The 27,383-nt window shown below is 46.1% G+C and overlaps 1 protein-coding gene across 8 annotated transcripts in view; it reads right to left on the reverse strand.

Moving 5' to 3' along the window:
* Positions 1–27,383, reverse strand: part of SYNJ1 (synaptojanin 1) — a 767,318-nt gene that overhangs the window by 99,167 nt on the left and 640,768 nt on the right. For all 8 annotated transcript variants that reach the window (XM_069204034.1, XM_069204040.1, XM_069204035.1 and 5 more), the window contains one exon: positions 2,261–2,328. In XM_069204034.1, the coding sequence (XP_069060135.1) occupies positions 2,261–2,328 (68 nt within the window). The remainder of the gene's footprint in view (positions 1–2,260; positions 2,329–27,383) is intronic.

Consider the following 27,383-nt stretch of genomic DNA (forward strand, 5'->3'; position numbering starts at 1 on the left):
AAATACATAAAGAACAATGATTATATCAGGTATAGGAATGGATTCTGTATTCAACCATTTACATTTGCTCTAAGTACTAATGGCACGTGACTGTTAACTTTTACCCTAAACACTTCACAATTAGGATATTACTAATAGGGGATGATTTAACCCTCATCTTAAACTTGTCCAGCAAGTAAAACCGGTATGTTACAACATGACTGACTGTTTTTTTTTTTAAAACATCTTTTTATTGCAGATTTATAATCAATATAAAAACTTGATAGAAACAGTATAATAGTTTGTTCATGAGTCTGTGTACCATCTATATGCCAATGAGAATTAGGCAAGATGTTTCAATCTTGCATTTGATCGCAGGAGACATTAGCCTGCATAGGTTATTACCTTAGTGGTTCCAATATATCTCTCCATGTATCTCTCCCCACACTGTACTTTCCCCTCTCCCCACCCAGAATCCGCCCTGCCCCAGGTACTTCTCTGGTCAGCGCCCTGTGGTCTTGCAATTGGTCCCAAATTTTACTGAATTTCTGAGAGCATCTTCTTTCTTTGTAATTCGATTCCTGAGCCTCCAAGCACCACTATAAGTTCTGGGACCATTTGCCTACCCTCGGCGAGACTTCACTTGTCCACAGTCTGCCTACATCGTTTGCCAGTCTCAATGGGAGCACTCCACTAAGGTGCCATGTTGATTCGATGCTCAAGCCACGTCCCCCTGATTGACTGTGTTCAGTCAATGTGCAACAGGGTGGTACAAGGGTCCTTACCAGATACCACGCACAGCAGTAGTTATGTACGTTTCTCTTTATTGGTGCAGCCAGGTGGCTAGAGACCACGAGTCAAATATATTAGATGTCTCAAGTCTTTTATAAAACATTTTACTCAATACACCATCCATGTACCTATGTGTAAACTTATCAATCCTTTTTTTACTCTCTAAAAGCATCATTAAGAGTGAATGCTTTTTTTGCTATTTAACAAGGGATAACCAACTTTGTCAACTTAGAGTAGACAAGTCCTGTGTAATGACCATAACATCAGTAAGGATACATTATATTCTTTATGGAATAATCATACATTCCTTAATGAAGGTTTTCGGAAAACAAAATCAATTATAAAGTATTATTTTGTCACTTTTACACATGCTAACACTGTCTGGGCAACATATTCATCTCATTACCACCCCTTTAACACCCATATACCCATAAGCAACAGAATGGTGACCAGTCAGCCCTTGCGAAGGTCTTGTAATTTGTAGTAAAAAATGTAGCAACATGTTTTAGTAACTTCTGATCTATTTGCGCTAGATATTTGTTAAAGTCTGGAGATTATGCAGCAGCTGATGGATTATATGTCAAATGTGGCAAATCCATAATTATGCAGAAAACATTGTGACAGCAAAAATCAAATAATTCCAGTGGCCCTGACCATATTCAACAGTGTCCTTGAACAATGTGGCAGACTCACATGCGGTGCTTATTGAAGACAGACAAAGCAGATACTGCTGGAACATAGGAGTTCCAATGAATAGTAACTAGCAATTACAATAGGCTCAGATGATCTATTGCGCTACCAATAGTGGCATTAGTTCATTAAAAAGGGAAAAGAAAATGAGCTGTTCAGCTCATTGTTGGGTCATTGCGGACATCAGGAGAGCACCCGGATGAGACCTCTATAGAGGTGTGCCATCTCGTTGGAGGTAGGCTATTGGTTGACTAATTGTTGTGGCGCATTCTTCTAGTCAAAGACTGACAGAAATGAGTACTGATCCCAATATTGATCCCATTAAAGACTTGGGTCAGCAATTTTATTGCACTCCAATTATTATTTCCTTTGGGCACTAGCCTACAGCGGTAGCAAGGTGGAACAGTCAAGACATACCCTGGAAGGTGGTGAAAGTAAGGAACTCAAGTACAACATGACACTGTGGGTAAGTGTATACCAAGGCTCACTATGCTTCCATTGGCGAGTCATTTAACAAAACAAGTTTGTATTGGGAACTTGGGTGTTTTTTCCTATTAGGGGTCCACTTGATTTGGTCTTAGATTGTGAAGGATGCAGCCCATCAAATTAATTGAGTTATAGTGGCAGTTTTACAAACAAATCACAGCTTTCTACTATTTGTGAGTTGGGCTGTTTTGATATTATGTTATAAGCCTTTATTACTGTTTTTCTGACATCCAACAATTTGATAACCACGATTATTTGTTTTCTGTAAAATATAATTTAAAAAGTATTTCATCTAATTAAAGATGTAACTTACCGGTCTTGATGTACTTTGACTACAAGGTATTGTGCTTGGTGGCCCAACAGGTGAAGGTTGACTGCGGACTGAAACAAAATTATTAATTACTTTTTCTGCCAAATGCCTGTGTGACTTGGTATTTTAGCAGCTGTTACGAACCAGCAATATAACTTTGAATAAAGGACATGAATACTGAAACTTAAAATTACATGGATTTTGAAAACATGGGCCTACAAACTGTGGAGGTTTTCCACATTAACTTGTATATGTGCATTAATACTTTTCATGCTAACCAGACCTCAGTTAGGCCTCATCTCCACCTTTGTTAAAATGGCTGCTGAATCATGATGTTCATTCTGTGTTTGTATTTTCTATATCACATGCAGCAAGATGTGCACTGTTTATTTTATATGATATCAACATTCATATAGATGGTTAATAATTAGATGGTAGGGCCACTTGATTTTTTTGTTTAAATATGAAATGTGACTTTCTGTAAGGATAATCGTACTATACTGACTTTGAAGTTTCAGTGATTCCTTATGCTCAAAATGGCTATATAAACTCTTGATTTTGGGGGGTTAGCCAGATCTTTTGGGTCTCTACTAGGGATGCTGCCCGATTTTCTTTGACTTACAGATCGTATATCATTTACCCGATTTTGCTCTTTAATACATTATTTCTGAGCCTTCACGTGAAAGTATTTTGATTGATTCAATGATATTACTTCTGTATTGCACTTTAAAATTATAATATACCTTCACGCTTCTCTCTAATTTCTGATCTTTAGCTCTACCTTTTGAGCCAGTGTTTCCTTATTGGCTGTATTTTGAAATTCTGTTTTGAATCTTGTCTCACACTGCCTCATAGCCTTAGAAGTTCACACCATCCCCAACCCCCACAACCTGGGGTCGCTACTGTTAGGTAGATTACCTGAAGGAAAGCAGCCCACAGTACCCTAGTAGGTTCATTTATACAGAGACTAGTCCAAAGCACAAAGATAAATACCATGTAGCTGGTTATCAAGTTACCCCTCTGTATTACCTCCCAAATTCCCATTTTGAAAAAAATATATTTGTAATATTGTACGGCCGCAGTGTTATAACATTTTCTGCCTTTAGTCTTTTGGTTTCATTCATCTGAACTAATCACTAAGTGTGGTATTTTCATACTGCTTAATATAAGAGACAGAACTGTGCAGTGAGATCCATATTACGCATTTATACCATTGCCACACACCTCTAACTCAGGGTGCTAGCTCTCCCCTTATAAACTAGTATGGATCGTCTCACTTCAATAGAAAGACTGAAAATTATTGTAAGGTGGTTTAACACAGTTAGACAAGGCATGTCTGCTTCTCCCTCTTTTGGCCCATCTTAGACCTCCCAATGTTCGAAGTTATATCAAAATAATCTTAGGCTGACAGAAAACCTATACCGAAGGTGGCACTGCTGATGGAGGACTTAGTGAAATTCGACGTTGAGTGTGAAAATGAAAATTAGGTACATAGACTGGAAAATAAACAAAAAAGCCCTGCAATTTACAAAAGTTGGGAGGGGAGGTAAGCAAAGGTAAAGGTCATCCAAGTACTAAAATAGATAATGACAAGGGAAGTGGTGATGGAATTAATGGTTTCTTCTGCTAGTGTTTGTGTCCATTATTGCAGCTTTGTACCCTGGCTTCTTGTCTCCTCTTCTGTTGCAATAGCAGCAAAGCAAGTCATTTTCAAAAGCATTTCGTTTGCATTTCACACAAAAAAAACATCTATTAGGAAACATCTATTTATGATACAGAAGTCAATTAAGTAACTGGGAGAAAGTCACAAGTCACAGAAAACATGACACAAACAGTAGTGCTACATTTAAGGAAGCACGGAATGGCCTTTTGAGAACAACATCATAAACTTTGGTTGTGGTCAACACACAGAGGCATCAAATCATAAATTGTTTCCACCAAAAAGCACAGGCGCTCCTGCTAGATGGTTTCTTTGTTTCCCTAAGAATCTTCATAGATTGTGGCAATACATTTAGGTGTCCATGCAGTGTGACCTCAGGAGCCAGGCAGCCAAATCTAAGTATTGTATGCTGAGGTAGAAGATCTTCCCTTTAATCCTGGAAAAAAGATTGTAGTTGCATGGTAGTCTCTTGTGGAGGTTGAATGATAGGTGAAGTAGCTCTGGACACCACCACTGCCTTGCCTGCTTTAGAACTAAGAAAATTATGGTTGCAGAGGATCGTCTGAACTTGATGATGACTGATGGTACTAGTGGTATCAGTGAAAAAGGGTACAGAAGTCTATCTGATCAAGTTGTCAAAAGAGCACTGCCCATGAATTGTGGCTCCCACATTCTAGATCCTTAGCTTGGAAATCTTGTATTTTGCCTGGTAGCAGATAAGTCTATTTTTTGGGAATCCTGAGTCTTGAAAACAGTAATTGAGCTCCCATTTTTGATTTTTGTAGAAGCATCTGCTAAGTTTGCTTGGTGGTTTTGAAGACCTGGCACACGCACCGCTTGTAGAGTTGGCTTTCTCACTAGCATCCAATGAGAAATTGCTAGAGCTTCAAACGACAAAGTTCTTGACTTGGGAGTTCCTTATTTGTTTACACAGCACACTGTGGTAGTTTTCTTCCATCTGCACTATTACTCTGTCTGTGCCACAGTGCTTGTAGGAAACTCTGACAGCAAGGTGGACTGCTTTGAGCTCGAGAATGCAGATGTGGTATAGTTGTTGCAGTGACCACTGACCCTTAATTGTGAGATGATCTATACCTGCAGAGTAGGAAGATCCTGATGGAATGGCACTCCTCCGAGTAGATTCTGTCTGTTAGATTCTGTCTGTTGAGACACTACTGTAAATACTGCTGTGCTGGTTGATTCAAGCAGATTTTGTCTTTCCAGTCACTGTGATGATGGGACCACTGATCTTCTAAGCATTGTTGCAGTGGTCTCATGTAGAGACGGGCATTAGGCACTAGCAAAACGCAAGAGGCCATAGATCCTAGAAGGGAGGTATCTTGCCTCAATATTGGCCTTTTGGCAGGTAACAACTGGTGACCTATGTGAAATGGTGCACATTCTATCCTCTAAAGTAAACACTTCTTCTCTGATGGTGTTTGCAGACAGTCCTAGATAGTTCAGAATTTGAACTGGATATGTGACTGACTTTTCTATATTCACATACAAGCCTAGGCAGTCTAATAATGCGACAGTGAAGTCAAGGTCCTTTTAGGTCTGTGATGCATATTGTGCTTTTATTTGCTTAAAATCTGTTTACTGAGTTTTTTTTCCATTCAGTATAAAATGATGCATTCAACACATGATAATAAAGAGGTGGCAGAACGGTTAAAGGAAAAGTAGAAAAAAATAAAAACATAATTGCTGTCATTCACCTTGTGATATGGCCTTCTGGCCTCTAAGCATCTTACGGAAATCAAGAAAGGAATGCCAATGTCAGATAGATAAGAAACCTATTAACCACTACTATCTGCATACCTAGGTCAACAAAAGCGAGAGGATGTTAAGGAAGTTGAAAAGCAACTTAATGGGAAGTGACTGGTGCCATAAAAGAGAATGATCTGAGATATAATATGATGTGGACAGTTGGGGGAAACTTTATTTGATGGTGAAGAAGGGCTGAACTTTATCTGATGGAGAAGAAGAAGAGCTGAATCATTGAGAAGATAGATCTTCTTCTGTGATTTCCGATCACTGCCCGTACTATATATGTCTCGCGGTTCAGTCAAAAAGCTGGCAAGCTCTCTCTCTTGTAGGTGTGAGGCAGAGAAATTTCAGCCTCAACATGTAATTAATGAGGGGTTCCCCAGAGAGTGAATATTCTCTGTGGAGAATATTCATTTTAATTATATTCATTCGCCATAACCAGGATATATAAAGGAGACTCAATTTTCTAAAGTCCTCAAGAACATTTTGCAATAATCAGGTCAATTTGCTTTAGTGCGGTCTTTGAAGTGGATGGTAATATGGAGGCCAATGTATCTGATGATGTGTGAGGCCCACCGAAAAGGGACTAGAGGTTTTAGTTGCGGAAAGTCTTGACGTGGAAGAGGTAGGGGTAAGTACGTTGGAGTTTTATTTTTTAATTTTGAAGCCTGAGACCAGTTCAAAGTGGTCTAGAATTTCAACTAACGCGGTAAGGATTCAGAAGGGTTACTTACTGTGAGGAGTATATCGTCAACAAATTAATTAACTTTATGAGTCTTTCCACCAAAATGGAACTCGAGATATCTTGTGTGATTGTCTAATATTTATGGCCAGGTGTTTTGCTACCAAGACAAACAGGAGGCGAGAAAAACCCCCGGTCTAGTACTTCTCGCAAGTGAAATGGGGTTTGTGAATTGGCCATTAATACTAATAACCAATTTGGGTGGGTGGACGTATACCACATGATCTTTATCATTGTTGGACTAAGTTGTATGTTTCCCACGACTGCTCTAAAGAAGGCCCAGATAACCCTGTCAAACAATTTCTCTGTGTCTAAGACAGAGCTGCTATTTCTTATTTGTGAACTTTTTCAACCAGATGTACGAGGCATCAGGATATATGTACACCCTGACGGTGGCATATAAAACCCACCTAGTCTCGTCATATCAGGCCAGGAAGGAGAGGACCAAGGTGCTGTGTCAGAATTTTGGTAAAGAGCTTTGCACCTGTATTTAAAAGTGCTCTTGGGCGATAGAATTTGCAGTCAGTTGGGCCATTTTCCAGGTTTAAGCTTAATTTCAGCCTCACACATCATGGGAGTGAGGCTTGTATTGTGAGTAAGAGCTGAACGGTACAGAAAGCTATTCCTGCAGAAGAGGGAAAAGGTTCTATAGAAGTCAAATATGAGTCCATATGGCCCAGGAATCTTTTCCAGTGGCATAGATTGAATGGACTTACATAAATAATTATAGTGTATGGACGATCCAAGCAAGTCCCTATAGTAGGCTGGAACAGGTGTCCACAGACAGCTCTGGAGGTAGTCCTGGATGTCGGAAGGGTATTCTGGACCTTGGTATAAAGTGATTGATGGAACGGATGGAAGAATTCTTATTTTTCTTTTTCGGTTATTGCCCACATGTCAATGCTAGTTTTGACTCAAGCGATGTGTGATTTAGCTCTATGAAATCTAACTTTACGTGCAAGAAGTCTGGGAGTGATCCTCAGTTTGTTATATGTGTTCTTAACTACCTATTCAAAACAGCTAGGTTTCTTTGGTTATGTTGTGAGAGGGTTTATCTCTTTGCTGAAGAGCTTGGATTTCAGATGGTAAGTACTGCTCAAGTAAGAGAGCTTCCGTCGCCCTTGCTATTGCTATAGTGATAATGGTGCCCTTAATTGAAGATTTAAACGCATCCTATAAAATGTGGGGTGAGGTGTTGGGGAGGGTGTTAAGGCTAAAAGAATGCCTAATCATGTCTTGGAGGGTAGCTCTGTTTACAGGGAATCTAAGAATTTGCAGATTCAGTCTTGAAGAGGGGGCACTCTGAGACTGTCAGAGTCCGTTCCTGCAGGTAAGCTCTAACTGTGCATTGTCTGATACTGCAATATTAGCGACTACGACTGAGTTAATGAGAGTATGTGAGAAACAGGTTGTCAGTGCGGGAATAAGAGGTGTGGAAGAGCAAGTAATAGGAGAAATCTCCTGAGCTTAGGATGCATGCAACACCAAGTATCTAGTAAACTTAGGGCCTAATGTAGATCTGTACTGCCATCCCGCGGCGTTCCCAAGTACTCCATCAAGCTGACATACCTCTGACCACCCTATTTAGATGTATTGCGGTTGAGAATCCGTCGGCTGAGATTGAGTATTTCTCATCGTGTAAGAGCTGGCCCGCCATGACGGACTGCTATGCTGGCTCACAATACTCTATTGCAGCCAGGCTGGTGGGTTCCCGCCGACCATATTTAGGCGTTGTTCTGGTGGCAGTGACATTGCTGAGGTGGTCCGTCGAGGGTGCAATTCTACATTGTCCTGTGCCAGTGGCTATGGCTATGGAATGGATGGCAGGAGCACACAACTGAGGTACTGTGGCTATATGTGTCCAACTGCACACCACACTACACACTACACAACCCTCTTCATTCACACCATGACTCTTTTCCATTCCAACGCAACACTTGCCTGCAGGAAATACACAATGTAATACATCCAAACACACAACTTATACACACAATTGACACAACACTCACATACAGACACAACCACAACTGACACAATTACACAACTCACGCACATAAAAGCACACCTACATACAGCTCCTTCTACCTCAACCAGCCACTCCACTCACACCCCTCCTACCCTCATTCCTCCTTCCCAAGTCTCCTACTACCTTGCCTTGACCCCTCCACCTTTTCTCCCACCACTTCTAAGTACAAGGTCTGTGGTGCTTGATATGTGACCAATAGATGCCCCTGGACTACAAGCGGGAGACAAGTTAAGGCTAACCATGGAAGGAATAATTGTATCTTACATACATTGTTCAGTGGCACATAGGAATGACACTGGCAAAGTAATGTACATGAGACAAGGTTTACATGACAGTACATTTGACTATTGCCTTACACAACGTTTGTGCCACATTGTGTATTGCTGTACAATCAATTGAGTAAATAAATGGTGTGGGATTGATATCACAGTGAGATACATGGTGTGACTCACATTCATTACTGCCAATACAACATTCAACTGACATGTCCAAAAGTAATGTCCTAGCACTGTCATTGCTGCCAGTTGTGATGCACTTTGAGTTTTTGGTGCAAGCATTCATTAGGGGAATTAATACTCACACCAAACAATAATAGGTGTTTTGTTGGTCAGTGTGTGTTGATACAGGTGTTTTACATTTCATTACTGACTCAACTACTTTCAACACATTTGCATTACACTACTAAAAAAATTATTGAGGGATATGTATGTAAACACAGGGGTCCCAGGCTAATGTTAAGTTATATTGCAAAGTTAAGTATTAGTAGGGTGTGCTCACTTCCGAGTCGGACGACCATGGGGGCAGTTTCCTTTGTGGTCAAGTGGCGACAGCAATAGCAGGACATGTCCAGTTGGGATCTAGTCCAAAAAGGAAGTGGAAAAGAGAAAAAAAGGTAGGTTTTTACCTCATTTCCCTTCTAATCCACCAACTCACATGTGGAGATATTCACGCCAAAGTTTCAGTGGCAGGAAGGCACATTCAAATCTGCATACATGGTCAGAACACTGGCTGGAGTCCAGCTGTCAGCTGATTTCTGCTATGGCGCCAACAATGTGGCTGGGAAGTTCTGCCCGATTGGCTGGGATTCGGGCAGGTTATCGTCTATGATCCCACCAACATGTAAATCGGGCCAGGAGACTGCCTAATAGGCGGACAGGTTGTCAATCAAAAAAGTAGTGGCAGGACCGTTGCCGCCAATATCTAAATCAGGCCCTTAGTTCTCTAATCTCTTTTTTAAGGAGAGCTGACATAGGCTTCTTCCCCTGATAGGAATTCAGACTGCTATCCATGTCAGTATCACAAGCTAAATTAAAATCACCTCTCAGAATTATATCCTCCTGCGTATAGCATCGTTGCTCCTTTGATAAAGAGCAAATGTAGGTGTCTTGTGCTACATATGGGATATACATGTTTAGCATAGACAATGGAGATCTCCCCATTTGCATAGCTTCTGACAGTGGCCCTGGTCCCTGGCTATTGTCAATGTTTTTTAACCAATGTGTGCTTTGCATATTATAGAGAAATCCACCCACCCACAGTTTTGGTAGTAAGAAAGACCCAATATTATTGGGGGTCTCTTGGATGTTTCATATAGGACTGATCTGACTTAGGTAGATGGGTATCCTGAAGGAAAGAAAAGTTGGGATCATGGTGGAGGAAGTATCTCCACACCTGCTGACGTTTACTGGGGGAGTTAAGGTCTCTTATGTCTAATGAAGTAGTTTAAGAGTGTTAGGGAGCCCCTACATTTACATAAGAATAAGGTTTCTGACAGAGAACGCAGAAGACATGGCTTGTCATTCCAATCAATCAATCGATCATGGGTTTGTAAAGCGCAGCTAATCACCCATAGGGTTTCACGGCACTGTGAAAAAGTGAAACATAAGACTAAAAGGGTGGCTCCACTGATATTTGACTTTGCGATCTCGAAATAAGTCTGTGACTGGGTGGAAATCCCTATGCTTCTTCAGAGTGACAAGGCAAAGATCCTGGAACAACTGAATGGTAGCGCCCCTGAATACAAGGTCTGTATCTCTCTGGACACTCCCATAATGGCCACCTTTTCAACAAAAAGTGCACCTGAGGATGACAGAAATGCTTTCTGCGCAGTTTGTATTTAAGATGGTTCTGTGAGCGGGGTCTACTTGTAATGTCAGCGCTTCAGGGTCATCCTTGATGGCCTGTAGAAGTTCTCTGGTAAAGTTCATGATGTTCTCACTTTCTGCACCTTTGGGGACACCAGGTATGGGAATATTAATGTGTCCAATTCCTATTTTCTAGGTCTTCCTGCTCTGTTTGCAGTCCGACATGTTGGTCTTCTAGTGCCTGGACACTGCACCATAACAAACTCTGGTTAGTCCACCAAGCGTTCAAGATCATCTAGCCTGTTGCCAATTTCCGAAATATCTATAGGAGTTTCTTGGCTGCAAGAATTAAAGTTGGTTTTGATGATGCAACTTTTCTGCATAGTTTGCCAAAAAAAGTGCTCCATGTTCCTGTGTTATGGGAATTGATGTAGGCCCACCAGTACCCTGTTGGTGGTTCCTCCTGCTTCTTGGCACCTTGCCCCTGGTAGAGCAACCCCATATTACTGTAACTGAGCTTTAATTTTGGGGCTTGCTCCTCACCATGGGGATTAAAGATGTCATCTGGACCCTGCATGGAAAAATGAGATAGGGCTAGGGGTAAAAGGCAGCATTCAGGGGAAAAGGATGAGAAGAGAGGTTTTAAAAGGAAAGGCTTGGTGCAACAGCCGGACTGCTGCACCGTGCCAGAAGGGGCCTCTTTTTGTCCTGGATCAGTGAGGAGAAGTCACAGTTCAAAACAATTGTCAGTGCTTTAGATTAGGCCTGTTTCGTAAGGAGAGGTCCCCCACACCAACAGTGTGGGGTCTTCCTCTAGCTGTTAAGAGCGGGTTCAGTTGTAGAATGTGCTGCTCCCTTTAGTAAGGAACCCTTTGGTTTTGGCTTCCTCTATGGAATGGAAACGCCAAAGTTATCACTGGAAAGGACAAAACACAAGTTATGGGAGTCAGAATCAGTCTCCTTTCTCCCACTTCACAAAAAATAAGGCATTCTCCCACTTCACGAAAAGTGAAGGAATTTTGAAGAGACAATATTCCCTGAAGTTGTTAAAATAGAGTGAAGATGTTGAAGTTGTTATTTAACACAGAGTAAAGGTGAAAAAATAATTTTCTTAAGACAAAAACGAAGAAAAATAGAAGGCTGGAATGTTCAGAGATCCAAGCAGCATGATCCGTAGAAAATAACTGAGGCTGTGAGACAAACTGCCAAAACAGTGGCTGCTGGGTATTCCACTAGTTTCCTGAAAGCTACAGTATATGCTGAATGCAGCTAGTGCACATATGACCTGACAGGCACCATTTCCTTCATTTTTCTCTGCAATTAGACAAGTGTTTCTGGTTATTTTAACTATGTGGCACATTTCTACAACTGAACACTGCCATTTGGTTTGGGTTTAATTATAATATTGTGGTTTTCCACAGATAAATGCAGTTAAAGCTAGTCTGTCACAGGCTTATAGTGTTGTCAGTGAACTGTTTAACACAGAGGTGCCTACATCTAATGTTGAAAGAATGAGCATGTTTGTTTTCTAGGTTCCCCGCACGCAGTTGGGACTATTACATGTTTACATGAGAATCCTACGATGCAGAACAGCTCCAACAGCAAACTACATAGCACTCTTGCAGCTCAGTCCTTCATGATGATTCTGTGTCTCCACACTTCATAAGTGACCTCAGTGGTGGCTTAATTACCTAAATTATTGTTGCTGCCATAAAAGAATGACTTTTATAAATGTTTCCATCTACATCTACTATGCTCAATTAGTATGTGATAATTATGACCACCTGGAATTTCCCTAGGTTTGCAATAGTTTTCAGTTCCTTCTTTTTTAGTAGCTTAGGTTGCATTTTGGCCTGCACATTAAAGAGGTGTTCTACCATACTACTGTTCGTCTCAGTTCACTCCTTGGTCTTCTCATCTTTCTCACTTCTTTTCTCTTCTTCTACTATTCTCATCCTATCTCCTCTCTATTTCCTAAGACTAACAATCTTAGCCACATTCTCTGCTAGTAACAATCATATTTTTGGCTCATTCATTGTGAGTGTTCTTTTGAAGTACACTCTAATTGATTGCTATCACTATCATTTTTTCACAACATTTTGTCTCTACTTGCTTTTGATGACATTGTGCACCTTTCCTTTCAGTAATATTTTGGGGGAAGTTTATGAAGCCACTTCAGTTCAGTTTATGAAGCCACAATCAGTTGGTCTGACTTTCTCTATTGCATGTATTTCCTGGTATGTGCACATGATTGTTGGCTCTATGTTTGGCAAGGAACTACAGTGAGTGCCAGATTCAATGGTTAAACACTGCTGACAGTTGTCACTGTATGTGATGATTTAATAAATTATTACATATTATAAGTACAGCAACTGAGTTCATATTTGCCAGCTGATTTTATAGCTTGCTATTGTAACTTGTGAGTCAGTTTTGACTTTGATGGTGTTTAAGTGCACGTTCCAAATGAGTGCAGTTTGTCAATGGTACCTATTTGGGTAGCTGGAGATTGGTCTCTGTTCTTGCCTTCCTAGAGATCTAAAAACATTTTTCACACATTCCCATCAAAGTTTTACAACTTGTGTCACTCTGCACCCTTTTTGTGTGTTATGTTTTCATTTATGCCAGATATATGATAGAAGAGCTTCCCCAACTTCATGGGATTTTTAGTCAGACTTTCTTTATTGGATAGTCGCAATATAACATATACAAACGATGCATAGCACAGGAATTGACATCAGCATTAAAGTTCAGTGCTAACGTGTTTCACAGTTTCAAATAAGGTTTATGTTAATTACCAAAGGACTGATACATAGGGTACTCGTGTCTTGAATAAAGAAGGAAGAAGTGAAAAGGAAATACAAACACAACAACTTGGTCAAGAACAAATAACAACATACACCATGAGTAGAATCAATTAGTATCTTACGCCCAGTAAAGGATATCTAGAATCTGTAGTTTCCCAGTCCCGGAGGCGAAGAGCCCCGGGAGTCATTAAAATGTCATATCTGGAAGAGGCCCAGGGCTCGCGTGAGAGTTGGGCAGGCCATGAGGAGGAGACCGCTGGAGAGGAAGGACACCAGGGGTCCCCATTGGTATTCAACATTTTTTAAACTATCTCTAGGCATATCCTCCAAGCGCTCCATGGTCAGGGGCTGCCAGTGCCTCGCATGCCATTGGGTGATCGAGGGAGCTGCCGGCTTCTTCCAGGCCGCTGCCAAAGCCACCTTAGCCATCCCAAGGCAAAGCCACAGAATCGCCCGATCACTCGAAGTTTGACTTTTAAGGGACTTGTCTCTAAGCCCCAGGAGGGTAAATCCTGGGGAGGTCAATACCAGATACCGCAGTATGCCCTTTATTTGGGTTAAGATTTCGGTCCAATACGGTGAGATCACAGGGCAGTCCCACCAAACCTATCTGAAGTCTCCCAACAAACCACACCCCCTCCAGCATGTGTCGTCAGTAGTGGGGAAAATCTTTTTAAGTTTTGTGGGGTATTAGTACCAATCATACAATGTTTTGTAGTGAGCTTCCCTCAACCCCATGGAGTGGTTGTAGCGTGGGATATCACTCCACAATTAACTCCATTGGGTCTCTGTGATCTGCTCGCCTAGCAGGGTAGACCAGAACTCGACATGCTGAGGAGTGCGGGGGATCGTGTCCAGCAAACATTTATAGAGAGAAGAGATTGCTTCTCCAGAATCTGCATGGGTTTTCAGAAATTGTTTTATGGTGGAAAACATCTCTTATCAATGCCTCCGTAATGTTGGGGCGGAGAGTACAGTGGCGTAGAGGTGCATAACGGTATCATTCAGTTAGTGGTAACCTGAAATTTCTCTGACAGTTCTCGAAGGTGAGTATGTTGAGCCCGTGGAATAGGTCAGATATCACGAGACAATCCTCCATCTCTCAAAGGGTCCCTGGGAGAGCTCTGGCAGGAAAGCTCGGTTAAAGTGGATGGGTGTAAATGAAGATGGAGATTGGGCCCATACTCCTGACTTATTTACAGTGTCCCAGGAGTCTAGAGTTGTTTTCATAGGGGTACTCAGGTACACATTACTAGGTCTGTCGGGTCTGGGTTTCCACAACAGGTCCCAAATAGAGCGGTACATCACCGCCCAGTTCATATGGAGCCAGTGTTTATCGGACTCTATAAAAGACCACTCCATAATCACTCATAATTGTGCCGCCTTTTCATACATCTAGAAGTCTGGAACAGCCAATCCTCCGCTGTCCTTGCTAGCCGGTGTATTTGGTATGGGAGCCTAGGCTTACCCAACCACCAGACAAACTTAGTTAGGAGGGTCCGAAGGGTGGAAAGAAATACCCTTCTCCATCGGGATGGGTAATCTCTGAAAGAGATACAAAACCGCAGCAGCACCGTCATTTTAAGAGCGTGAATACTTCCTAACCAGGTCAGGTATAAAGGTGCTCATCTTTTGAGATCAGCCTTGGGTTGTTGAATCAAGGAGGGATAATTGGCTTTGTAAGAGGTATGCCGGGCATGAGACCAATCCTTATATATGCCAGTTCCTTCTTTGCCCACTGGGAGGGGAAGCTGTGTATCAAGTGTTCCATTTTGGCAGAGGTTAGAGTCAGATTTAGGAGGTAAGATTTGGACAGATTAATCCGGTATCCTGCCACTCCCTCAAATTTAGCAAGTTTGCCTTACAAGGCTTGGAGTGAGGGTTGTTGGTGATGTCAGGGATAGGAGGGCATCGTCCGCAAACAGAAATATCTTATGGGTAGTAGATCCATAGGGTTTGACCGGGATCTCCTCATCTTGCCACACCCTGCATTGCCAATGGTTCTACACTAAGAGCAAACAAAAGAGGAGAAAGCATGCAGCCTTTAAGGGTGCCCCTCTCCAACCAAAAGGTGTCTGAGCCAATGCCATTCATCAACACCGTGGCAACCGGAGCAATATAATTGGCTTGTATCATTGTTAATACATTTTTCACTGAATCTGAAGTGGCTCATGGTTTGGAACAGAAAGGACCAATCAACACCTTCTCTGCATCGAAAGCGAGTACTATTGCTGGGATTCATCTTAGTCACTTTTTCCATCAGATGTATCACCTGCCTCAGGTTAGCATGAGTTTGCCTCCCCTTTATAAATCCAGACTGATCTGGGTGGTTCAGGTCAGGCAATATTTCCTACAGTCGAGTGGCCAAAATTGTGGAATATAAGTTGGCCTCTAGGTTTAATAAGGCGATGGGTCTATAGGAGGAAAATAAGTGTGGGCCCTTCCCTGATTTAGGAATTACTTACATCAGTTCTTTTCTCATTGAGCGTGTGACGCCCAATTTAGTGGCTATGTGGTTGAACAGTTTAGTTAAATGCTGTGTATGTTCCGGGGCAAAGGTTTTTATAAAACTGGGCTGTAAACCATCTGGCGATGGTGATTTATGGAGTTTGCCATTATCGATTCCCTGACCTCCTCCCGATGAGGTCGCCCAAGATCTCATTTTGTTCTTCAGTGACTTGCAGTAGGGAAGTACAAGTTACTTACCTTCGGTAACAAAATATCTGGTATAGACATATTCTAGTTGCAGACTCCTTACCTTTGAATTTCCCCAGGCGTCAGACTGGATCCGGAGATTTTTCTTCAAGCAGTACCTCTGCGCGCCGACAGGTGGCGTCAGTCAACTCCGTGGGCGTCTTTGGCATCGTGCTTGCCGTGATGATGTTGTGGTCGTATATAGGCGCCACCCCGGCGCACTGACGTCAGTTTCTTTTCACGACTTTCCACGCCAGTAGTGTGGAGCCATGAAGAACACAGAGTGGTGTGCCAAAACTAGGGCCCTCAAGGGAAAGTTCCTGTCCCTAGAAATCAGTTCGCAGTGCGGGGAGGATGGGCGGGTTGGTAAGGAACCTGCAACTAGAATATGTCTCTACCAGATATTTTGTTACCGAAGGTAAGTAACTTGTACATCTGATAGAGACTTCTAGTTGCAGATTCCTTACCTCTGAATAGATACCTGAGCAATACATCCCCGGTGGTGGGCCTGCAAACCAAGATCACACCAAAACATCCTGCAGGACCGAATGGCCAAAGCAGCCGTCCCTTTGGACCTGATTGTCCAGGCAGTAGTGCTTGGTAAAAGTGTGCAGAGATGCCCACGTTGCTACCTGACAAATATCCAGGACTGGAACGCCCCATGCTAGTGCCGTGGTAGCTGCAGTAGCTCTGGTGGAGTGAGCTCACAAACCTTCAGGAGGTTGCGTTTTCTCCAGAGCGTAGCACATTTTGATGCATAGGAGTACCTATCTTGAAATGGTCCTCTTCTGTACTGCCTTCCCCTTCTTTGCACCCACATACCCCACAATGAGTTGATCGTCCACCCGGAAGTCTTTAGTACGATCAAGACAGAATGCCAACGCTCTTTTTGGGTCCAGACGGCGGAGTCTCTCTTCCTCATGAGTGGGATGTGGGGGTGCATAAAAGGTAGGTGAGGTGATGGCCTGTCTGACATGGAAGGGTGTCACTACCTTAGGTAGAAACAAGCCCTCGTGCGAAGCACCACTTTGTCAGGATGTATGGCAAGAAAAGGTGGCTTAGATGACAAAGCCTGGAGTTCACTAACTCTGCGGGCAGAAGTAATGGCATCTAAAAAGACCGTCTTTATAGTTAAGAGCCTTAGAGGACAGTTGTGAAGCGGTTCAAACGGGGTACACATAAGGTAAGTTAAGACCAGGTTGCGATCCCATTGGGGCATGATGAATGGGATAGGAAGAAAGATGTGTGAGGCCTTTAAGAAACCTCCCAAATATGGGAGATTTAAATAAGGAAGGCTGATCAGGTAACCTTAAGAAAGCAGAGATAGCAGAGAGATATCCCTTAAGAGTGCCCAAGGTGGAACCCTGCCAGGCAAGGAAAAGAATAAAGAGAAGAACTTAAGAGAGAGGAGCAGATAAAGGATCGACAGAATTGTCGATGCACCATGCCACAAATTTCTTCCAATGACAGGCGTATACAATTTTGGTTGAGCGACACCTGGCTGCCAAGATAGCATCACAGACTTCGGGTGGCAAGTCAAAAGATGTCAACTGTTGCCACTCATGAAGTCGAAGAGTTGACAGGTTTGGGCGGAGGACCTTCCCCTGCTGCTGCGACAGAAGATCCTCCTGAAGGGGCTGTCTGATCGTAGGAGCTATGGCCATGTTCAAAAACTCAGGATACCAGACTCTTTGTGCCCAGTTCGGAGCCACCAGTATTACTTGGGCCTGGTCTTGCCTGATCTTCTTCAGAACTCTGGGCAGAAGTGATATTGGCGGGAAGCCATACAGGAGGCTTGAATTCCACTTACGACGAAAAGCGTTGCAGAGCGAGTGCCGCCTTGGAAACTGCAACACGCAAAACAGCTGACATTGCACGTTCTCTACAGAGGCAAAGAAGTCTAACCAAGGTTCTTCCCACTGCAGGAAGAGACCTTGCGCCACCTTCGGATGGAAACACCATTCATGGTCGACCATGCACCGTCGGCTGAGTTCGTCTGCTCTGGCATTCAAGGAGCGTGCCAGGTGTTGAACCACCAGAGAAATGCCCTGATGTTCCAGCCAAGTCCAGAGACTTGGCTGGACAAAGGGCCCACGACCCCACTCCGCCTTGTTTGTTGCAATACCACATGGCGGTGGTGTTGTCTGTGAACACCTGCACTGCTTTCCCCTTGAGGGAGGGAAGAAATGCTGTCAATGCTAGTCGAATTGCTCGGAGCTCCAGATGATTGATATGGAGCCTGGTTTCCACTGGAGACCAGATGCCGCTGATCTCTGCCTCTCCCATGTGGACACACCATCCCAGGAGTGATGCATCTGTCACAACCGTAAGATTAGGTTGGGGAAAGGAGAGGGATCTGCCCTTGACCCAATCATGATTCGTTAACCACCACAGCAGGTCTTTCGCAGTCCCTTCTGAGATCTGAACCTTGTTGGAGAGATTTCCCTGACGCTGCACCCACTAGAACTTCAGGTCCCACTGCAGAGCCCGCATATGCCATCTGGCATTTTGAACCACCAGGATGCAGGAGGCCATGAGGCCCAGCAGCCTCAGAGTCATTCTCAATGAAATCCAGGAGAGAGGCTGAAACATCGGTATCATAGCCCGAATATCCTGGACTCGCTTTTCGGGAGGATATGCCCGAAACTGCACTGTATCCAGAACAGCTCCGATGAAAGGGAGCGCCCGAGAAGGAGTCAGGTGTGAATTTGGCACGTTGATACTGAACCCCAGCGAATTAAAAAGGTTCGCTGTAGTCTGGAGGCGAGAGACGACTGTCTGTGGCGAGTTCGCCTTCAACAACCAATCATCAAGGTAGGGGAAGACTGGGACTTGTAACCTGCGCAGATGAGCTGCCACCACTACCATCACCCTTGTGAACACCCGAGGGGCACTGGTAAGGCCAAAAGGGAGCACGGTAAACTGAAAGTGCTCGTGACCTACCACGAATCGTAGGTAACGTCTGTGGACCTGCAAGACGGGAATGTGGAAGTATGCATCTTGCAAGTCCAACACTACTGTAGGAAAGTACCATCTTGCCTGGCATGTTACCCCCATATTTCACTGTATATATGTTGTTTTAGTTGTATGTGTCACTGGGACCCTGCCAGCCAGGGCCCCAGTGCTCATAAGTGTGCCCTGTATGTGTTACCTGTATTATGACTAACTGTCTCACTGAGGCTCTGCTAATCAGAACCTCAGTGGTTATGCTCTCTCATTTCTTTCCAAATTGTCACTAACAGGCTAGTGACCAATTTACATTGGCATACTGGAACACCCTTATAATTCCCTAGTATATGGTACTGAGGTACCCAGGGTATTGGGGTTCCAGGAGATGCCTATGGGCTGCAGCATTTCTTTTGCCACCCACAGGGAGCTCTGACAATTCTTACACAGGCCTGCCACTGCAGCCTGAGTGAAATAACGTCCACGTTATTTCACAGCCATTTTACACTGCACTTAAGTAACTTATAAGTCACCTATATGTCTAACCTTTACCTGGTAAAGGTTGGGTGCTAAGTTACTTAGTGTATGGGCACCCTGGCACTAGCCAAGGTGCCCCCACATTGTTCAGGGCCAATTCCCCGGACTTTGTGAGTGCGGGGACACAATTACACGCGTGCACTATAGATAGGTCACTACCTATGTATAGCTTCACAATGGTAACTCAGAATATGGCCATGTAACATGTCTAAGATCATGGAATTGCCCCCCCAATGCCATCCTGGTATTGGGGAGACAATCCCATGATTCCCCGGGTCTCTAGCACAGACCCGGGTACTGCCAAACAGCCTTTCCCGGGGTTTCACTGCAGCTGCTGCTGCTGCTGCCAACCCCTCAGACAGGTTTCTGCCCTCCTGGGGTCCAGCCAGGCTTGGCCCAGGAATGCAGAACAAAGGACTTCCTCAGAGAGAGGGTGTTACACCCTCTCCCTTTGGAATAAGTTGTCAGGGCTGGGGAGGAGTAGCCTCCCCCAGCCTCTGGAAATGCTTTGATGGGCACAGATGGTGCCCATCTCTGCATAAGCCAGTCTACACCGGTTCAGGGATCCCTCAGCCCTGCTCTGGCGCGAAACTGGACAAAGGAAAAGGGAGTGACCACTCCCCTGACCTGCACCTCCCCTGGGAGGTGCCCAGAGCTCCTCCAGTGTGCTCCAGACCTCTGCCATCTTGGAAACAGAGGTGCTGCTGGCACACTGGACTGCTCTGAGTGGCCAGGGCCAGAAGGTGACGTCAGAGACTCCTTCTGATAGGCTCCTTCAGGTGTTGCTAGCCTATCCTCTCTCCTAAGTAGCCAAACCTCCTTTTCTGGCTATTTAGGGTCTCTGCTTTGGGGAATTCCTTAGATAACGAATGCAAGAGCTCATCAGAGTTCCTCTGCATCTCTCTCTTCACCTTCTGCCAAGGAATCGACTGCTGACCGCGCTGGAAGCCTGCAAAACTGCAACAAAGTAGCAAAGACGACTACTGCGACCTTGTAACGCTGATCCTGCCGCCTTCTCGACTGTTTTCCTGGTGGTGCATGCTGTGGGGGTAGTCTGCCTCCTTTCTGCACTAGAAGCTCCGAAGAAATCTCCCGTGGGTCGACGGAATCTTCCCCCTGCAACCGCAGCCACCAAAGATCTGCATCACCGGTCCTCTGGGTCTCCTCTCAGCACGACGAGCAAGGTCCCTTGAACTCAGCAACTCTGTCCAGGTGACTCCCACAGTCCAGTGACTCTTCAGTCCAAGTTTGGTGGAGATAAGTCCTTGCCCCCCCACGCTAGACTGCATTGCTGGGAACCGCGTGTTTTGCAGCTACTCCGGCTCCTGTGCACTCACCGAGGATTTCCTTTGTGCACAGCCAAGCCTGGGTCCCCGGCACTCTAACCTGCATTGCACGACCTCCTGAGTTGTCCTCCGGCTTCGTGGGACCCTCTTGTGCAACTTCGGGTGAGCTCCGGTTCACTCCACTTCGTAGTGCCTGTTCCGGCACTTCTGCGGGTGCTGCTTGCTCCTGAGTGGGCTCCTTCTCTTGCTGGGCGCCCCCTCTGTCTCCTCACGCAATTGGCGACATCCTGGTCCCTCCTGGGCCACAGCAGCATCCAAAAACCCTAACTGTGACCCTTGCAGCTAGCAAGGCTTGTTTGCGGTCTTTCTGCACGAAAACACTTCTGCACGACTATTCACGACGTGGGACATCCATCCTCCAAAGGGGAAGTTTCTAGCCCTTGTCGTTCTTGCAGAATCCTCAGCTTCTACCATCCGGTGGCAGCTTCTTTGCACCCACAGCTGGCATTTCCTGGGCATCTGCCCACTCCCGACTTGATCGTGACTCTTGGACTTGGTCCACAGGTACTCTCGTCAGGAAAACCATCGTTGTTGCATTGCTGGTGTTGTTGTTTCTTGCAGGATTCCCCTATCATGACTTCTGTGCCTTTGGGGAACTTAGGTGCACTTTGCACCCACTTTTCAGGGTCTTGGGGTGGGCTATTTTTCTAACCCTCACTGTTTTCTTACAGTCCCAGCGACCCTCTACGAGCTCACATAGGTTTGGGGTCCATTTGTGGTTCGCATTCCACTTCTAGAGTATATGGTTTGTGTTGCCCCTATCCCTATGTGCTCCCATTGCATTCTATTGTGACTATACATTGTTTGCACTGTTTTCTATTGCTATTACTGCATATTTTGGTATTGTGTACATATATCTTGTGTATATTTGCTATCCTCATACTGAGGATACTCACTGAGATACTTTGGCATATTGTCATAAAAATAAAGTACCTTTATTTTTTGTATATCTGTGTATTGTGTTTTCTTATGATATTGTGCATATGACACTAGTGGTACTGTAGGAGCTTCACTTGTCTCCTAGTTCAGCCTAAGCTGCTCTGCTAAGCTACCTTTTCTATCAGCCTAAGCTGCTAGACACCCCTCTACACTAATAAGGGATACCTGGGCCTGGTGCAAGGTGCAAGTACCCCTTGGTACTCACTACAAGCCAGTCCAGCCTCCTACAACTACCATCAAGTCTCCGAGATCCAGGGCAGATAGAACCTGAGCCAATGTCAAGATTTTGAACTTCTCCTTTTTTAGGAAGAGACTGAGGGGGTCATTCTGACCCTGGCGGCCGGTGGCCGCCAGGGCCACCGACCACGGGAGCACCGCCAACAGGCTGGCGGTGCTCCCGAGGGCATTCTGACCGCGGCGGTTCAGCCGCGGTCAGAAAGGGTAAACCGACGGTCTCCCGCCGGTTTACCACTGCCAGTTGGAATCCTCCAAGGCGGCGCAGCTTGCTGCACCGCCGAGGGGATTCTGACACCCCCTACCGCCATCCTGTTCCTGGCGGTTCGCCCGCCAGGAACAGGATGGCGGTAGGGGGTGTCGCGGGGCCCCTGGGGGCCCCGCTTGTATTTCACTGTCTGCTTAGCAGACAGTGAAATATGCGACGGGTGCAGTAGCACCCGTCGCACCTTCCTACTCCGCCGGCTCGATTACGAGCCGGCTTCATCGTGGGAAGGACGTTTTCCCCTGGGCTGGCGGGCGGCCTTTTGGAGGCCGCCCGCCAGCCCAGGGGAAACCTCAAAATACCCACCGCGGTCTTCCGACCGCGGTACGGTATTTTGGCGGCTCCCGCCGGGCGCGCGGTGACCGCGCCCGGCGGGAGTCAAAATGACCCCCTGAGGGACCAAAGATCTAATATAGGTCGAAGACCTTTGTCCTTTTTTCGGAACCAGAAAGTAGCAGCAAGAGCAACCACAACCTACTTCTGGCAACGGAACCCTCTCTATAGCTTCTTTGGCCAAAAGGGCTTGGACCATATGATTCTCCGATATCTGACAGTTTGAAGGTGGCATGGCTGGAGGAGATGTCTCGAAAGGGAGGGAGTAGCCCCTTTGGACAATTTGGAGGACCCACCTGTCTGAGGTAATGCAGGTGATGGCGTATCCTGCTACCTACTGGCTCCTGATGTACCTGAGAACTAGGAAAGCTTGGAGGCTGAAGAGGGGGCGGGGGTGGACTGGACGACCCGCTGGCTCCCCGATCCCCAGGAACGTGGGATCCTGCGGCCGCGCAGGGGATGTACAGCATGCGTGGGTCGGTGGCCAGGGGGAAAAGGATGAGGTTGAGTGCCCCTTCTGTAGCCGCGAAAGGCGGACTGCTGGGGTCTAGGTGCAGGCGCGAGGCCAAGGGATCGGGCTGTGGCTCGGGAATCCTTAAAGCGCTCGAGCGCCGAGTCCGCTTTTTCTCCAAAGAGACGTGTGCCATCAAAGGGCATGTCCATCAAGGATTGCTGGGCATCTCCCGAAAAGCAAAATGTTCTCAGCCAGGCGTGGGTTCTCAATGCCACCGTCGATGCAACCGATCTGCCCAGAGAGTCGGTCTTATCCAGTCCACAACAAATCATGAACTAAGCTGCATCCCTCCCATCTGTTACAGCTTGGGACCGGACAGTCCGGGACTCCTCCGGAACTGCAGGCAGCACTTGCGCGACCGTATCCCACAAAGTATGGGAATAGCAGCCCAAAAGGCATGCAGTGTTCACGGACCGCAGTGCTAGACTTTTGGAAGCAAAGAACTTCTTCCCAAAATTATCCAGTCTTTTTGATTCCCTATCCGGGGGTGCAGCAAGGAATGCGCCAGATGAAGAAGAAGCCTGGATGACAAGGCTCTCAGGCGTGGGGTGTTGGGTCAGGAATTTCAGGTCTGACGGCGCAGGCAGATGGCGGTTGGCAATCGTCCTATTCACAGGAGCCCCTGTGATGGGTCAGTGCTTCATTAAAGGGTAAAGGGGGCTCGGAAGAGGAAGACCCCCGCTGAAGCACGTCAGTTAGGATGTTAGGCTTAACCTCCACAGAAGGTAGCTTGCAGTCCAGTACCTCAGCCGCCCTTCTCACCACCATAGAATAAGAAGCACCCTCCTCTGTAGCCACGCTAGGAGGAGAGAGCATACCAGTGTCAGGGGAAGTGTCTAGACCACTGGCATCACCCAAATCCTGCACCCAGTGCATTTGGAGGTCAAGCTGGTATTCTAAAGCGTCATCTCCATACTCTCCCCGTATTCACACCCACAAGAATGCCCAGGAAAGCCCATAGAGAACGGAATCGGCATTGATTGGCGTCGTTCCGGCTCCGGGTCGCCGGGTATGAGAATGGGATTGACGTCAATTATAGGCCCAACCGACGTCGGGAGTGTCGACGTCTGACCCGACACCGGAGAAGGTCACTATGGCACGACCAGCGTCGGGACGGATCAGCGATTGGATCCGGAGGGGCCCTCCGAAGCCGACGGCTTTGAAACTGAGGGGACCCCAACCGACTCACCTGTGCCCGAAGACTCCGAAGGTGGGTCGGACCCCCCAAAAATGAGGCGCATGGCCTCGTAAAATTCTTTAAGTTGGGCGGGCGTGGCTCTGGCTCCCGGGAAGTCGGGGAAGTGCAGAGCCGACCCAGAAGGCTCTGTTCACGGAGGCCTAGAGCGTCAATGCTCTTCCCGTGTCGTATCATCCAATCGACGGGGTTAAGTCGAAGAACTTTTGTCCTTCTTTGACTTCTTTTTGTGACCCGAATGTCCCGATGACTTGGAGGACGAAGAGTGGTGGTGACTCCGCAGCCGGTCTCAAGACATCTTCTGGAACGGGACTGTGAGTGCCACGGAGTGAAGTGTCGGGCCACCATGAGCTTTAGGGACCGCTCCCTCAAAGCCTTCGGGTTCATGGCCTGACACTTGGAGCACGACTTCGGGTGATCGCGCTCAAGGCACCAGAGACACGCGAGGTGTGAATCCGTCACCGCCATAGTTCGGTGACAGGAGTCGCAGGGCTTGAATCCGGTCTTGCAGGAGATCCCTCGACGCATCCACAAACTCGTCAAAAATTACTGAGGTATTTCTTCTCTGGATCTGCGCGGAGGCTGGTGCAGAAAGAAAAGAACTGACGTCAGCGCGCTGTGGTGGTGCCTATATATGACCACGACATCATCACGGCGAGCACGATGCCAACGATGCCCGCGGAGTCGACGGATGCCACCTGATGGTGCACAGAGGTACTGCTCGAAGAAAAATCTCTGGATCTAGTCCGACGCTTGGGGAAATTCAAAGGTAAGGAATCTGCAATTAGAAGTCTCTATCAGATACCTTCTCCAACTAATGCAGTTGGTCAGACCACGCTGGTCTATCTGCTGTGTATAGGTCCTTGTAAAAGTTTTTGAAGGTAATCGCTTTGACTCTTTCTGTTGTGGCCTTCCCCCCCATGTACCAGGTTGAGTGATCCTCAATTGTCGTGCCAAGCATCGTCCTATTTTGTTGCTTTGCATATATGCCCCATGGCGCAGGCGAAGGATGGTAAACTCCACTCTAGTTGTGAAAAATGCATGCAGTTTCCCTTTGAGTGTTGTTACTTTCCTTTGTGTCTGTATAGAGGGGGAATCCTTGTTTCTGTTCCGCTATCTTCAGTTCAGCCTCTAGCATCATATGTTCCAGGGTATTTTGCTTGGTGAGGGTTGACATTAGTGAGACACATCTCCCTCTAATAACCACCTCAAAAGTGTCCCAGTTAGTATCCATATCGGTACCCAGAGAGATGTTCAAAATAATGAACTCTCTAATCGTTTTCCGAATTTCATCACAAAAATCCTATCTCGAGTGAGAGGAGTAGGGAAGAACCACCATCACTCCCTAGGTGTACCCAGGTGTACCAAGGGACCAGTCCAAATTAAGCTGTACTGGGGCATAGTCAGAAATTACTATGGGGGGAAAGTCTGATGAGAAAACACTCTGAGCAAGGGATTGACTTGTAAATATGTGTAGAAAAATGGTTCCCTGTTGCAGTTACTCCCCACTTTTTGCCTGATACTGATGCTGACTTCGCTGAGAAGTGTGATGGGAACCTGCTAACCAGGCCCCAGCACCAGTGTTCTTTCACCTAAAATGTACCATTGTTTCCACAATTGGCACAACCCTGGCACACATATAAGTCCCTTGTAAAAGGTACCAGTGGTACCAAGGGCCCTGTGACCAGGGAAGGAACCTAAGTGCTGTAGCATATGTTGTGCCACCCTAGGGGACCCCTCACCTAACACCTGCACACTGCCATTGTAGATTGTGTGTGTTGGTGGGGAGAAAAAGGCAAAGTCGACATGGCATCCCCCTCAGGATGCCATGCCTACAAAATACTGCCTGTGGCATGGGTAAGTCACCCCTCTAGCAGGCCTTACAGCCCTAAGGCAGGGTGCGCTATACCACAGGTGAGGGCATAGCTGCATGAGCAATATGCCCCTACAGTGTCTAAGTCTATTCTTAGACATTGTAAGTACAGTGTGGCCATATTAAGTATATGGTCTGGGAGTTTGTCAAAAACGAACTCCACAGCTCCATAATGGCTACACTGAATACTGGGAAGTTTGGTATCAAACTTCTCAGAATAATAAACCCACACTGATGCCAGTCTTGGATTTATTAAAAAAATGCATCTTAGAGATACCCCCTGTATTTTACCCAATCCTTCAGTGCAGGACTGACTGATCTGTGCCAGCCTGCTGCTGAGAGACGAGTTTCTGACCCCCTGGGGTGAGAGGCTTTGTGCTCTCTGAGGCCAGAAACAAAGCCTGCACTGGGTGGAGATGCCTAACACCTCCCCCCTGCAGGAACTGTAACACCTAGCAGTGAGCCTCAAAGGCTCAAGCTTCGTATTACAATGCCCCAGGGCACTCCAGCTAATGGAGAAGCCTGCCCCCTGGACACAGACCCCACTTTTAGCGGCAAGTCCAGGGGAGATAATGAGAAAAACAAGGAGTCACCCACCAGTCAGGACAGCCCCTAAGGTGTCCTGAGCTGAGGTGACCCCTACCTTTAGAAATCCTCCCTCTTGATTTTGGAGGATTTCCCCCAATAGGATTAGGGATGTGCCCCCCTCCCCACAGGGAGGAGGCACACAGAGGGTGTAGCCACCCTCAAGGACAGTAGCCATTGGCTACTGCCCTCCCAGACCTAAACACCCCTAAATTCAGTACTTGGGGGCACCCCAGAACCTAGGAAACTAGATTCCTGCAACCTGAAGAAAGAAGAAGGACTGCTGACCTACAAGCCTGCAAAGAAGGAGGAAGACGACAACTGATTTGGCCCCAGCCCTACCGGCCTTTCTCCAACTTCGAAAACCTGCTCCAGCGACGCATCCGACAGGGACCAGCAACCTCTGAAGCCTCAGAGGACTGCCCTGGACTACAGGACCAAGAAACTCCAGTGAACAGCGGCCCTGTTCAAAACCAGCTACTTCTTTGCAACAAAGAAGCAACTTCCAAGGTCTTCACGTTTACCGCCGAAAGCGTGAGACTCTACACTCTGCACCTGACGCCCCCGGCTCGACCTGCGGAA

Source organism: Pleurodeles waltl, chromosome 8, assembly GCF_031143425.1.
Source record: "Pleurodeles waltl isolate 20211129_DDA chromosome 8, aPleWal1.hap1.20221129, whole genome shotgun sequence".
NCBI lineage: Eukaryota > Metazoa > Chordata > Amphibia > Caudata > Salamandridae > Pleurodeles > Pleurodeles waltl.